General features: G+C 40.1%; 1 protein-coding gene across 9 annotated transcripts in view; it reads left to right on the top strand.

The window, feature by feature from the left end:
* Window positions 1–14,965, top strand: part of SPAG17 (sperm associated antigen 17) — a 236,569-nt gene that overhangs the window by 130,805 nt on the left and 90,799 nt on the right. For all 9 annotated transcript variants that reach the window (XM_045033353.1, XM_045033351.1, XM_045033352.1 and 6 more), the window contains 4 exons: window positions 2,401–2,640; window positions 3,652–3,763; window positions 5,877–6,035; window positions 7,785–7,898. In XM_045033353.1, the coding sequence (XP_044889288.1) occupies window positions 2,401–2,640; window positions 3,652–3,763; window positions 5,877–6,035; window positions 7,785–7,898 (625 nt within the window). The remainder of the gene's footprint in view (window positions 1–2,400; window positions 2,641–3,651; window positions 3,764–5,876; window positions 6,036–7,784; window positions 7,899–14,965) is intronic.

Below are 14,965 nucleotides of genomic sequence, written 5' to 3'. Positions count from 1 at the left end.
CTCCCATCAGGCCATCAATATGACGTCACTGAATGCAGCACTGGAAGCATTATGCAGTCGCACACCATTACATTGTACGCATATTATATCTATGATACAGATATAATTGATATAAATAACATCAAAAACATAGATAATAGGGAAATGTAACAAAACAATTAAGAAGGCGCTAAGTTTTTGCTTCAGATTCTATGGTTCCCTCTTTTTCGGCCATACCCTGCTCATGCTCTGTCTCTCTCTCTCTCAAAAATAAACATTAAAAAAAAAAAATAGGTGGTAAGTTTTGAGTTTTTAATGTCTTTGTTTTTAATATGTTATTTGAGTGTGCATTCGTATAATTTAATTTTAAATAATGGCTGTAGTTAACAACCAGCTTGCAAAATTCCTGAAAATTTACCAATAAACTCCTTCCAGTCAACATGAGGTAGATCCAGCACACGACCGTTACTGCCTGCTTTTAACTCTTTGGCCTTCCTGACTGTTAGGATTTGTGTCTTTCATCAACTCTGGAAATGACTCAACCATTACCTATTTAAATACTGTACTGCTTTTCTAAAGGTCTATTCCATTTCTTTTTTTTTTATTTTTTTTTAAATTTTTTTTTTTCAACGTTTATTTATTTTTGGGACAGAGAGAGACAGAGCATGAACGGGCGAGGGGCAGAGAGAGAGGGAGACACAGAATCGGAAACAGGCTCCAGGCTCTGAGCCATCAGCCCAGAGCCCGACGCGGGGCTCGAACTCCTGGACCGCGAGATCGTGACCTGGCTGAAGTCGGACGCTTAACCGACTGCGCCACCCAGGCGCCCCAGGTCTATTCCATTTCTAAGAGGGCTTTCAAACTCATCTTATTTTTAATGCCTATTAAAAATGTCTTATTTCTTATTTATACTTTTGATCCTTTCTTCTCTTGAAGCAAATTAAAGACTAAGCAGATTAAAATACTTATTTTACACCCTCTATTTGATAATTCCAATACCTTCAGTCTTTGCAGATATGTTCTCATAGTTTGTTTCTTCTCCAGATTCTTGCTTTTGGCTTACTTCCTCACGTTTTGTGATTTTCATTTGTGAGCTCATATCTACCCACAGTCTTTTTAGAATACATTTTTAAGGCAATGTACATTTTGGCATGCTCTGAAGATAGACTTGTGGTTAGTTCTCAGGGAAGACTCCTCCCACCCCACGTCACCTTTCATGCAGGGCCAAGGAAGAAAGCTAGAATTCATGGTTTTCCTATATGGGGAAAGATAAGTTTTTAGTTCACGCAACAAAGGTGTCATTTTTTTTTTAATTTTTTTTTAATGTTTATTTATTTATTTATTTATTTATTTTTTCAATGTTTATTTTTGGGACAGAGAGAGACACAGCATGAACGGGGGAGGGGCAGAGAGAGAGGGAGACACAGAATGGGAAACAGGCTCCAGGCTCTGAGCCATCAGCCCAGAGCCCGATGCAGGGCTCGAACTCACGGACCGCGAGATCGTGACCTGGCTGAAGTCGGTCGCTTAACCGACTGCGCCACCCAGGCGCCCCTGTTTATTTATTTTTGAGACAGAGAGAGACAGAGCATGAACAGGGGAGGGGCAGAGAGAGAGGGAGACACAGAATCTGAAACAGGCTCCAGGCTCCGAGCAGTCAGCACAGAGCCCGACACGGGGCTCGAACCCACGGACGTGAGATCATGACCTGAGCTGAAGTCAGATGCTTAACCGACCGAGCCACCCAGGTGCCCCCAAAGGTGTCATTTTTAAAAATACCTGCTCTATTCATAGGTCTGACTCCCATGTTATTGCTCTAGTCCCTGTAGCCCATCAAAACTCCGGTTCTAGGCCTCCAGGGATGGGCAGATAGCCGTCGGAAACTTCTCTCCTCAGTTCTCCTGTTCCTTACTGGATTAGTGCTTTCTCATACCTCTCAATTGGCTGCCAGCCCTGCTATGCGCTATGATGATTTTATATTTTACCTATCACTTTTGAAATATTTTGTGCCAGGAATGTTTCTTGGAACATCTGGTCTGCCATATTGCTGATTAACCATGTTTACGATCTAAATTGGGGGTTCAGCTCATGTGGAAAAGTATAGGAAGCAGGGAGACCAGCTAAGAGGCTGTTGTAATAGTTCAGGCTAAAGATAAGAAGACCTGCGTTAAAGAAAACTGCAGCAGCAGGTGAGAGAAGCAGGTGAGTAAAGGGTGACGTCTGAAGAGCTTTGGCAGGGCGTAGTACCAGGAAGTTGGGTGAGCGAAGAGAAGCAAAGCTAAAGGCAGGGTCTCCGGGTCAGGATATTAACTTGTTAGAGATACCACTTACAAGCAGCGTTTGAAATACTCCCCCAAATGAACCTGAGTGGGATCTAATGTGTTTCAAAAATCCCATTCATTTTTTTGAATGTGTTCACAGGCATGGAAAGAAGAACAAGATCGATTAGCAGACGAAGAGCGCTTAAAGGAAGAAAGAAAAGCAGAAAAGAAGAGTAAGGAAACCGGTAGAAAGAAAGGCAAGGAAAAGGTAGAGAAAGAAGACAGTAAGCTTGTGAAGAGAAAATCTTTTTTGAAGGAGAAACCTAAAGAAGACCAGCTGAAGATCCCAGAAATAACAGAGGAGCCCCCCCCGCATCCCGAACCTGGGATTGTTTATCCGGTAAAATCGATGTTCTAAGAAGCCTCTTTGGGTCCTCACTCATTGTTTTGGGAGAAACACGGCTTCTGTGGAAACACAAGTTTCCCGGTCTTCACTGACCCCACCGAAGGCCTTGGAGTTTCTTCTAGCAAAGATGATCTCAGACCCTACTCCACCCTCTAATGCCTAGGATGTTCTTTGTAGCCAGTCACCAAGATAGGAACACCCTGAGGCCAGTTTTCCATGAGTGCCCTGAAGCCAGGTTACTCAGGGCAGGAGAATGGAGATTTGACACAAAAACACTCATTTAGGTTAGTGTAAATAAGCAACCATGAAAGATCACAGTGAGCACAGAGGTTGGCTGTGTTTGTCTCCATGACAGGGCCTGCTGAGTAGACAGCAGGTATGCTGTCTGCTCATATGCAGGTATGCTGTCTGCTCGTATGCTTTGGTAAAACCTCTCCCTCAAGCAGTCTTATGAGGAAAACCTAATGGGAAAGAGATGGACAGAAAAGAAATGAAACAGCCCTTGTCCTTTCTAGCAGCTACTCTAAGCCAGTTCTCAGATGTTAGCATGCATCACCAATCACTGGGGGCTCTATTAGCAACATTTAGTAAAACATGCCTTTACCATAGGACTTCGTAAAATGTAGTGTGTCAAAAAATAAAGAATAAAGTGTCAGTATTCCTCAAGATATCAGTTCACTTTAAACAGAAAATTAACAGCCAACAGAAGAGAAATCGATTTCTCCTCCCACTGCTTTTCAGTAGTACAGTCATTTGATTTGCACTAGGGTATCCGGGCGCTCCAGTGAACAGAGTTTAAAATCTTGGGCCTCCTTTAATTCTGCCTGTCACTGTAAGCCCACAGGAGGTGCTAAAGATAATATGGACACGAGCCTCTGAGTCCGCAGAGTGACAGGCATTCATTTAGCAGAAATTGAGCTTATGGCGACTGGAACTGGCTCACATCGATGAGCTGATTCTTGTCAATTGCAGCTCCACACTCAAAGCATGATTTTTCCCTTGTAGTTTTGTGGATACAATATGGGAGAGATACCCATCCAAATCTCTGGAACAAATTCTTACCTGTATCCTTCAGATGGAGGGCAGATTGAAGTAGAGAAGACAACATTTGAAAAAGGTACATTTTGAAGGCAGCTGGTTAATAGCTTGGAAGATAGTAAACCCTTTCAGGTGGTCTCGGGACCTTGAACCATGAGTGTGATAGGTGAGGGTGGTGACGTGGCCACTGCAGTTTCTTATGCGCCACATTCAGGATTTCCAGACTTCACACTCTTCTGTTACAATCGCCTGCAGGGCACGGGCCAGCTGAGAGGTTAGCTGGGACGCTCTGTGAAGAAAATTCCAGTGGTGAAAGTCCTAACGTATTTCTCTATGATCGGGAACTATTGTAACAGTAACCACAACAAGCAAAGAGTTAATTAGTAGTATTAATTACAACACGTAGTGACATCTCAGAAACCAAGCACATACTGTGAGTTTACAGCAAATTTCTGGGTTGGTTTCTGGAGCACAGAGTTTGGGGGCCTGCCGCCGAGGTCAGTTATTTGAGCTACAGAGAAGTTGCTTCTGGATTCAGAAGCCTGTGAGTGGGAGAGGAATCTGGCAGATGCACTGCAGAGGACCTAATCTGGAAACCGCATGAAGGAAATGCATATTTCTTCCCCGGGAACCTATCAGGGACATCTTTGAAGGCTAATCTTTTCACTGCCCCCTTAAAGATCTCTCAGGTGGATTGGAGCTAGCTGGTTGTCTCAGAGAGATGTGAGGAGGTCCAGGAAGACCCTGTGTAATGTCCACAAGGTTATGCCCCCCGGGAGGGGGCAACACGGGCTCCTCCTATTCCCACACTCCACCTGATGCCAGCCTACCCTCTTCTCCCTCCTCTCCTTCTCCCCTCCCTACCTCCCTCTCTCTCAGTCCCTCTCTCTTTCCTTCTCTCTTGTCATCTAATAACAAGGCATTTAATGAGGAAATTATTGCAACCGTTAGATGCTGTTCCCTGTGTGAAATCCTGGCTCAGGCAGAAGCATTATTAGATAGTAAGTAACTGCCACATCAAATAAAAGATTACACCAATAATTTTTAAAATCAAAAAGCCTGAAAGTTATTCAAATTATTTAAACAGTGCTTGGTGGTACAACTTACATCAAATGTCAGGCCATTTTATTATATAAGGTTTGTTTACTGGAAACATGGCAGGGGTTGTTATTAATATATAGGTACACATTTTTATATTATCATGTGTTTTAGTATTTGATATTTTGAATATCATCCTTGGGGACAGGGTACAATTAGTAGTCATTAAAAATGGAGCTTAGAATCACATAACTGAGAAAACTACTGGACTCAAGTTGTGTGCTGTTATGTTCTATTTTCAATAACTATTCCTTGCTCTCATCGAGATTTGAATATGCATACGTTTATTAGTTTCAAGTGGGTCACAGTAAATACGGTAATTTTATCCTAATCCTATCAGTTTTGGGAGATGGTCGCCCTCTCAACATTGAAAAGAATATGCTGAATTTAAAAAAGAAGAAGAAAGCTGAGAAAGGGGACCAAAGACGAGTCAGAACACTAGAAGAGAGAATGGGCCGTTAGGAAAATGCTTATTTGTTGCTATCAACAATAATAACTGCTATAACTGATTGATGTAATTCTTTATAAATTGTAAAACCCTTTCACATCAACTGACTCATGTGATTAATCACAAAATTGAGTGTAGGTAGCCTCAGCCAATGTATTTTCTCTTCTGTAATTTGATGAGAAAGTCTGCAAACAGGGGCGCCTGGGGGGCTCGGTTGGTTAAGTGTCCGACTTCAGCTCGGGTCATGATCTCTTGGTTCATGAGTTTGAGTCCTGCATCAGGCTCTGTGCTGACAGCTCGGAGCCCGGGGCCAGCTTGGGATTCTGTGTCTCCCTCTCTCTCTGCCCCTCCCTTGCTTGCACTCTGTGTCTCTCTCCTTCAAAATAAATTGACATTAAAAAAATTTTTTTTATTTTAAAAAAAGAAGAAGAAGAAACTCTGCCAACGTCTCCCTGATCCACCTGCCATTCATTTCTGGGATTCCACCCTCACTCTCTTCCTTTGGCACCTTTTTGTAAACTAGTGATATCCGTAGGTGTTTCCACTCCCTGGAGTACATTCTATGCTGCCTTATGTACATGTCTTGTCAAGCGCCCTAATGGGGTATGACCAGCAAGCCCACCTTCTATCCCCTGATTTTCCCCAGGGCCAACTTTTATCAAAGCGACTGTGAAAAAGGACAAGCACACTTTTATAATTCATTTAAAAGACCCTAAGAAAATTGTGAAAAAGGAAAAAAAAGAAGAGGATAGTTCTTTGGAAGATGAGAAAGAAGAAAGAGAGGAAGAACAAAAGCTTGACACAGGCAAGCGGCTGCCTCTTTGCGTGAGTGGAAGTTAACCCTTGCATGAGTGGAGGTTGGTCTTTGCCTGAGTGGAGGTTGGTCCTTTCATGAGTGGAGGTTGGTCCTTGCGTGAGTAGAGGTTGGTCTTTGCCTGAGTGGAGGTTAGTCCTTGCGTGAGTGGAGGTTAGTCCTTGCATGAGTGGAGGTTGGTCTTTGCCTGAGTGGAGGTTAGTCCTTGCGTGAGTGGAGGTTGGTCTTTGCCTGAGTGGAGGTTAGTCCTTGCATGAGTGGAGGTTGGTCCTTGTGTGAGTGGAGGTTGGTCCTTGCGTGAGTGGAGGTTAGTCCTTGAGTGAGTGGAGGTTAGCCTTCCAGCAGTGCGTCAGACCCATGCATCTGACAGCAACACACATGCATCTCTACCACTTAGTGTAATTTTTCCAGATAGTAAGGCAAGCACTTTGCCATTTTGCTTATGTACATTTTCCCTGAGGTAATGTGTACATACCCTGCACACACAGCCCATGGATAGTGGGCTACTCACTTGGTTTTTACCCCATCTGGATGCCCAGCTCTTGAGTCCAGTTGTCACACAGAGTCTACATAGGTGGCTGCCTTTAAGTAGCAACATTGAGTGTGCAATGTCCATCCTTGTCTGAATCTTTTACACAACTTGTACCAAGTGCAATCTCTAGGACTTGGGTTCTCATTAATTCATTTCTCCTAAAGTTTTAGCTTTTCTCCAATATTCACTACAAATGATGGGGTTTCCTTCTGTGCTCTATCACTTAGTTTTCCCCATGGTATCACATTTTTTAGGTTACAAGGACAAGAGAGAAACCCTATATTTAGTCTTGAGCGTCTCTATCTCTGGTAGTTGGGAGCTACAGGTAGACGTCCTGTGATTATACACCATGAAACTTCCTGATAACACTATTTAACATCTCCAGGCAGCACCACCTGGGAAGACTAAATGCTTCCTGCCCAATGTGACATGGATTATACCTGCAAAAGGGAAGAGTCAATTAATCAAACGTTTTGAACTCAAGTTACTGATAAAATATATAACCAGATCTTACCAGTAGATTCAGTTATGATCACAGTGTTCTCCAAACTCAAAAAACAATGCTTGACAAGTTTGAATGTACCCAAGAACTTAAAACATAAAATTTTTAGTTACTTTTCTTCATTTTGCCTGATATAAGAATATGTGGTTTATTATTTTTTAAAAATTATGAAATTTGAATATTTAAAGAAAATAACAGTTGCCCATAATTCTGTCACCACAGCGGTAACTGCTATCCTAGTGTATTTCTTACTTTATGATCAGGAACATTTTCTTACTCATTCAATATTCTTCGAAAACAAAGTTTTCTAATTATTTCATAGTGATTTATTGGTATATACATATATATCAATAATTTACTTAATCATATCCGTGTTTTGGGGTGCCTGGGTGGCTCCGTTAGTTGGGTGGCTGACTTCAGCTCAGGTCATTATCTCACAGTTCATGGGTTCAAGCCCCGTGTCAGGCTCTGTGCCGACAGCTCAGAGCCTGGAGCCTGCTTCGGATTCTGTGTCTCCCTTTCTCTCTCTGCCCCTCCCCCACTCCTGCTCCGTCTCTCTCTCTCTCTCTCTCTCTCTTAAAATTAAATAAACATTAAGAAAAATCATATCTATGTTTTTATATACACGATTTCCACTTTGCATTGATTTTGCTTATATTTCTTTTTAATAAAACGGACATGCCCTTGATTTGATTTTGTCTTTTAGAAGAATCAGATGCAGAGAATAAAGCTGTCAGCAAGTTTGGATCTTTTTCGGCCACCTTAGAAAATGGCATCTGCCTCTCAATAAGTTACTATGGACCAAGTGGAATGGCACCAGGTAAAATAAACACAACAGCAAGGATAAGTGTCCCATGACCAATGGTACCTGTCCATCCTCAACCTGCTCACTTGTTGATAAACACGTTCTGATTTAATGCCCCTCTTTTCCTGAAAGGTGGGAATATACGTGTGAGTGTGTATATATACATGTGTATTTACATATACGTACATGTATAATCTTTCATACATAGAAAAAAACAGTGCTTTGACATTTGAAAAAGAACTTATCATATGTAATTTTACATATAGTCACATATACATATAAAATTTTATAGATAGATAGATAAATAATTTCAGTTATCTTTGTTAACTAGCCCAGGAAAATAAGTCCATTAGTTGGTGCCAAAAAAAAAAAAAGCCTGATTTCTCAAGGAATCCTCTTGGTTTTCCACATAATAATATTTTTACGAATCCTGCGATTGTGGAATCTCAATGTACTTCAGAACTTAACAGCCTTAAAGGAGCCATTCACTGGACATCTTGAAGGATTTCTTTACCCCACTTTTAATGAACAAATTCTCCAACTGGAAGCTATTTCCTTACAAACCACAAAATAATATGTCACTTAACCAAGAACCAACTAGGAAATCTTGTGGGTTCCCACGCGTGTTACAAGGATCTAAACACACAGATTTCATTAAGAAGAAAAAACTTTACAAAATCAAAAGATAATCCCTATGCTATATAGCCTTAAAACTATGTGTAGTTTTATCTGCCTTGCTATCTAGCTCTTTTTATGCAGAGACAATATTCCATTGGATCGTTATAATCTTTTTCTTACCTTGTACAAAATATTGTAGAACTCTAGTGAGTCAGAGAGCCCATTAACTTTGTTAGTATTTTTGCTTTATTTGAGGTTTTATCTTTTAATTTTGTATTTGGTTTGTTTCTGAGCCAGCACTTGAAGTCATTCTGTGCCTAACAAATTATGTATTAGATTCATTATCATACACAGTCACTAAAAAATCCTATCCATTCTTATCATGATTTCAGATTAAGACATTTACACTCTACAATCAACTCTACTGATGCTGTTTCTTAAGTGATTTCCCTATTTTTTATTTAATCCTTAAGTTATTGTGCAAGTATTCCATTTAAAACAAATGTTCCTAATTTCAAGTTATAAGTACTGCATTTGAAATTGTTTCCAGTGTGAAACAAGTGGAAAAGCATCCCAATGCTCATGGATTAGAAGAACAAATACTGTTCAAAAGTCTATACTATAGACACTATAGTGAAATAAGTCAAGCAGAGAAAGACAAATACCATATGATTTCACTCATATGTGGAATTTGAGAAACAAAACAAACGAGCAAAGGGAAAAGAGAGAGAGAGCGAGAGAGAGACAAATCAAGAGACAGACTTTTATTTTGAAGAAATAGACTCTTAGTTATAGAGAGCAATTAGGGATTAACGAGTACGCTTGTCATGATGAGCATAGGATGAAGTACGGAATTGTTGAATCGCTATATTGTACACCTGAAACCAATATAACAAAGCATGTTAACTAACGAATTAAAATCCAAACTTAAAAAAAAAGTAATGTTTTACTTTTCGTGTATTAAAAATATTGAAGGCATGAGTCTACAAAAAATATGAACTCCTTACGTATGCACATAATAGTAATATTTAAGAACTTTTGTCTGCTAATAACAAATTTCCAGTCCAGTTATCCCCCCTTAATTGGGTATATACAGCTTCCCAGAGCTTATTCATCTTGCTTAACTGAAACTTTTTACCCATTGAGTAATAACTCCCCATTTCCTTCTCCCTGAGCCCCTGGCACCGCCATTTTACACTTTGATTCTATTATTTTGACTATTTTAGATAACTCATGTAAATGGAATCGTACAGTATCTGTCTTTCTGCGACTGGATTATTTCACTAAGCATAATTTCCTCAAGGCTCCATCAGTGTTGTTGCATATTGCAGAATTTCCTTCCTTTTTAAGACTGAATAGTATTCTGTGATATGTATATGGCACGTTTTATTTATCCATTCGTCTGTTGATAGACATCTGGGTTGTTTCCACCTACCCGATTCTTTTTGTGACTTTTAGTCCCTTGAGTGCTTTCTCTTATCTCTGGCCATTTGCTCATGCTTTGCCTCTTGCTCTGACCACTTTCTCCTGCTGCATGTACCGCCACTTAATGACAGTTAAGCTTCCTACCGTCCTTCAGGTCTCAGCTTACAGACTGCTTGCTCTGAGAAAGACTTCACAGATCAAGTGGCAGTAGCATGTGAACTGGGTCTTTGGAAGTGAGTGGGAATTGCCTAAGCAAAGAATCAAAGGAAAAGGGAATTCTAATTACTAAGAACAGTGTGTACAAAATCTCAGCAACATAAAAGCATGACTTGTTTATGGAAAGGCAAACTGTGTAGTATAGTCAATGTATAAGTTGTATAGAGGCATTTTGTGTTTGATTCCCTTCTTTTGTGTTCCCATGGACCACCGTACCTCCTCTATCATGGACGTAACACATGCCATTGTACCTGAGGGTTTTTTCATTTGTCTACCCATTACAGTGTAAATTCCCTGTAGCCTCGTTCGTCATTGGTTACCCAATTCCTAGTTCATGATAGTAGGTACTCAATAAATATTTACTGAATGAGTAAGTGGATGGGGATGAGAGAGAGGAGTTTCCAACTGCCTGTAACTGGACATCATTCACTTGTTTATATACTGTACTTCCTATGGGCCAGGGGTCTTGCTGGCATTGAGCCATGATGACGAATAAAACCATAGCATATCTACTCAAAAAAACTCATTGTCTAATGGGGAGAGAAAACATAAATAGAGAAATAACTGCAGAAGTGCTAGAAATTATATATAAACAGAGTTCCAGGGACATCTAGAAAATACTTCAGAGAGAAAATACAGCATCTGAGGTGGTACCTTAGAGACGAATGGGAACTATCCAGACAAAGCAACAAGGAAAGGCAATTCTAGACAGTAAGAACCATTTGTATAAATGTACAATTGTGTAAAAGCATGCCATCTTTACAGAAAGGTGAAGAGTTGAGTGTGGCTGGAGTGGAGGAAAATGAGTCCTGTATGCCCTATAAGATCAGTGAGTGTCAGAGGTGTTTAAGTAAGGGAAGGGAAGTGACATGATTGGATTTCATATTAGGAATATAATTTTAGTGATAGTTTGAAGAATACACTGAAATGGTGGTATTGGAGATGTCATACCAGTTAGGAGCCTGCTACAGAAAATCAAGAGATCAGTGAGACTACAAGCAAAGGGAGGGCTAGATAGGAGAGGCATCATTCAAGAGAAATTTCTGATGGCTTGGTGACTGGTTATATAGGGTCAGCCAAAAAGAGAAAATGCAAATGGCCTCACTGTCTGACTTGGGAAAAGAGGTGCTTGATTGGTCATTAAATGAGATTTGAGTACATAGACTTTCCTTTCCTAGGAAAAGAGAGAATCACTGAGTTTGAAACGTCTCCAGTACGACAACCGGGGGAGATGTCTAAAGGCAGTTGCACATATGAATCTGATGCTCAGAAAGAAAGGTCATGCCTTGAGATGTAAATTTTGGACTCATCAGTATGTAGATGATAGTTGGACCTCCAGTAGTATATGAGATATTCAGGTCTATTGTATGTAATAAAGGTGCTCAGTCCTGACTGTGTATCACAATCACATGTGATTTTTCACAGGTGTAAATACCTGTGCCTCATCCATAGAGAGTCTGACTCAGAGGGTCAAGGGGGTGGGAGAGTGCTGAGCTTTTTTTTTTTTTTTTTTTTTTTGTAATTCAGTGAGTAATTATTATGAGTAGCCAGAGTTAATAAGCATAAGGGAAGAATCCTTGAAATTTAACGACAGTTAAGGATTCACGAGACAGGAAGAACCAGTAAAGAGACAGAAAGAAATTGCCCAAAGAAGGAAGAGGAGATTCAGGTGGGAGTATTACTCTGGAACCCAGAGGAGAATAGAACTCAAGATGCAAATTATGCTCAGAAGATTCCAACATAATTCCTTCAGAGATCAGCTCTCCTTTGACAATTCTGACAATCCATTGCTATATTAAGCATAAAATCAATCTTCTATGACTTCTTTTTATCATCTCAACTAAACAAACCAATTTCTTTTCTGAATTTCCTTATCTGTATCCCTTATTTTCCTATTTAATATGTCCTTGTATTGAAGCTATTTGAGTATAAATCTTATTTAGACTATTTTGGCTTCATAAGGTCTTTTATACATTTTGTTATTATTACCCACTGGTCCAAATATTTTGCATATAGGAGCCTCTCAATAAATATTTCTCAAATATACAGTTATTGCCCTATAATTAGGAGTTGATAATATAGACGGGAAGGCAAGAACATGTGAAATAATGGCACCAAATATGTCAAAGTATTCAGTACCTGATATTTTTTTTAACTATAATTCTGATTCTTTTCAGGCCTTATATATTATTTTATTTTATTGGTTTTTATTTTTTTTTTTTCAATATGAAATTTATTGTCAAATTGGTTTCCATACGGGGCGCCTGGGTGGCACAGTCGGTTAAGCATCTGACTTCAGCCAGGTCACGATCTCGCGGTCCGTGAGTTCGAGCCCCGCGTCGGGCTCTGGGCTGATGGCTCAGAGCCTGGAGCCTGTTTCCGATTCTGTGTCTCCCTCTCTCTCTGCCCTTCCCCCGTTCATGCTCTGTCTCTCTCTGTCCCAAAAATAAATAAACGTTGAAAAAAAAAATTAAAACAAAAATTGGTTTCCATACAACACCCAGTGCTCATCCCAAAAGGTGCCCTCCTCAATACCCATCACCCACCCTCCCCTTCCTCCCATCCCCCATCAACTCTCAGTTTATTCTCAGTTTTTAAGAGTCTCTTATGGTTTGGCTCTCTCCCTCTCTGTTTTTTTTTTCTTCCCCTCCCCCATGGTCTTCTGGTAAGTTTCTCAGGATCCACATAAGAGTGAAAACATATGGTATCTGTCTTTCTCTGTGTGACTTATTTCACTTAGCATAACACTCTCCAGTTCCATCCACGTTGCTACAAAAGGCCATATTTCATTCTTTCTCATTGCCAAGTAGTATTCCATTGTGTATATAAACCACAATTTCTTTATCCATTCATCAGTTGATGGGCATTTGGGCTCTTTCCATAATTTGGCTATTGTTGAAAGTGCTACTATAACATTGGGGTACAAGTGCCCCTATGCATCAGCACTCCTATATCCCTTGGGTAAATTCCTAGCAGTGCTATTCCTGGGTCATAGAGTAGATCTATTTTTAATTTTTTGAGGAACCTCCACACTGTTTTCCAGAGTGGCTGAACCAGTTTGCATTCCCACCAACAGTGCAAGAGGGTTCCCATTTCTCCACATCCTCTCCAGCATCTATAGTCTCCTGATTTGTTCATTTTAGCCACTCTGACTGGTGTGAGGTGGTATCTCAGTGTGGTTTTGATTTGTATTTCCCTGATGAGGAGCGACGTTGAGCATCTTTTCATGTGCCTGTTGGCCATCTGGATGTCTTCTTTAGAGAAGTGTCTATTCATGGTTTTTTCGCATTTCTTCACTGGATTATTTGTTTTTTGGGTATGGAGTTTGGTGAGCTCTTTATAGATTTTGGATACTAGCCCTTTGTCTGATATGTCATTTGCAAATATCTTTTCCCATTCCATTGGTTGCCTTTTAGTTTTGTTGATTGTTTCCTTTGCAGTGCAGAAGCTTTTTATCTTCATGAGGTCCCAACAGTTCATTTTTGTTTTTAATTCCCTTTTGTTTTGGGGATGTGTCAAGTAAGAAATTGCTGTGGCTGAAGTCAGAGAGGTTTCTTCCTGCTTTCTCCTCTAGGGTTTTGATGGTTTCCTGTCTCACATTCAGGTCCTTTATCCATTTTGAGTTTATTTTTGTGAATGGTGTGAGAAAGTGGTCTAGTTTCATCCTTCTGCATGTTGCTGTCCAGTTCTCCCAGCACGATTGGTTACAGAGACTTTTATCCATCGGATATTCTTTCCTGCTTTGTCAAAGATTAGTTGGCCATACTTTTGTGGGTCTAATTCTGGGGTTTCTATTCTATTCCATTGGTCTATGTGTCTGTTTTTGTGCCAATACCATGCTCTCTTGATGATTACAGCTTTGTAGTAGAGGCTAAAGTCTGGGATTGTGATGCCTCCCGCTTTGGTCTTCTTCAAAATCACTTTGGCTATTCGGGGTCTTTTGTGGTTCCATACACATTTTAGGATTGCTTGTTCTGGCTTTGAGAAGAATGCTGGTGCAATTTTGATTGGGATTGCATTGAATGTGTAGATAGCTTTGGGTAGTATTCACATTTTAACAATATTTATTCTTCCAATCCATGAGCACAGACTGTTTTTCCATTTCTTTATATCTTCTTCAATTTCCTTCATAAGCTTTCTATACTTTCAGCATACAGATCTCTTACATCTTTGGTTAGGTTTATTCCTAAGTATTTTATGCTTCTCGGTGCAATTGTGAATGGGATCAGTTTCTTTATTTGTCTTTCTGTTGCTTCATTATGAGTGTATAAGAATGCAACTGATTTCTGTACATTGATTTTGTATCCTGCAACTTTCCTGAATTCATGTATCAGTTCTAGCAGACTTTTGGTGGAGTCTGTCGGGTTTTCCATGTATAATATCATGTCATCTGCAAAAAGTGAGAGCTTGACTTCATCTTTGCCAATTTTGATGCCTTTGATTTCCTTTTGTTGTCTGATTGCTGGTGCTAGCACTTCCAACACTATGTGAAACAACAGCGGTGAGAGTGGGCATCCCTGTCGTGTTCCTGATCTCAGGGAAATAGCTCTCAGTTTTTCCCCATTGAGGATGATATTAGCTGTGGGCTTTTCATAAATAGCTTTTATGATGTTTAAGTATGTTCCTTCTATCCCGACTTTCTCGAGGGTTTTTATTAAGAAAGGATGCTGAATTTTGTCAAATGCTTTTTCTGCATCGATTCAAAGGATCATATGGTTCTTTTCTTTTCTTTTATTAATGTGCTGTATCACATTGATTGATTTGCGAATGTTGAACCAGCCCTGCATCCCAGGAATGAATCCCACTTGATCATGGTGAATAAT

This window comes from Felis catus, chromosome C1 (assembly GCF_018350175.1).
Source record: "Felis catus isolate Fca126 chromosome C1, F.catus_Fca126_mat1.0, whole genome shotgun sequence".
NCBI classification, from domain to species: Eukaryota; Metazoa; Chordata; class Mammalia; order Carnivora; family Felidae; genus Felis; species Felis catus.
This window is presented reverse-complemented; position numbering and strand designations above follow the sequence as displayed.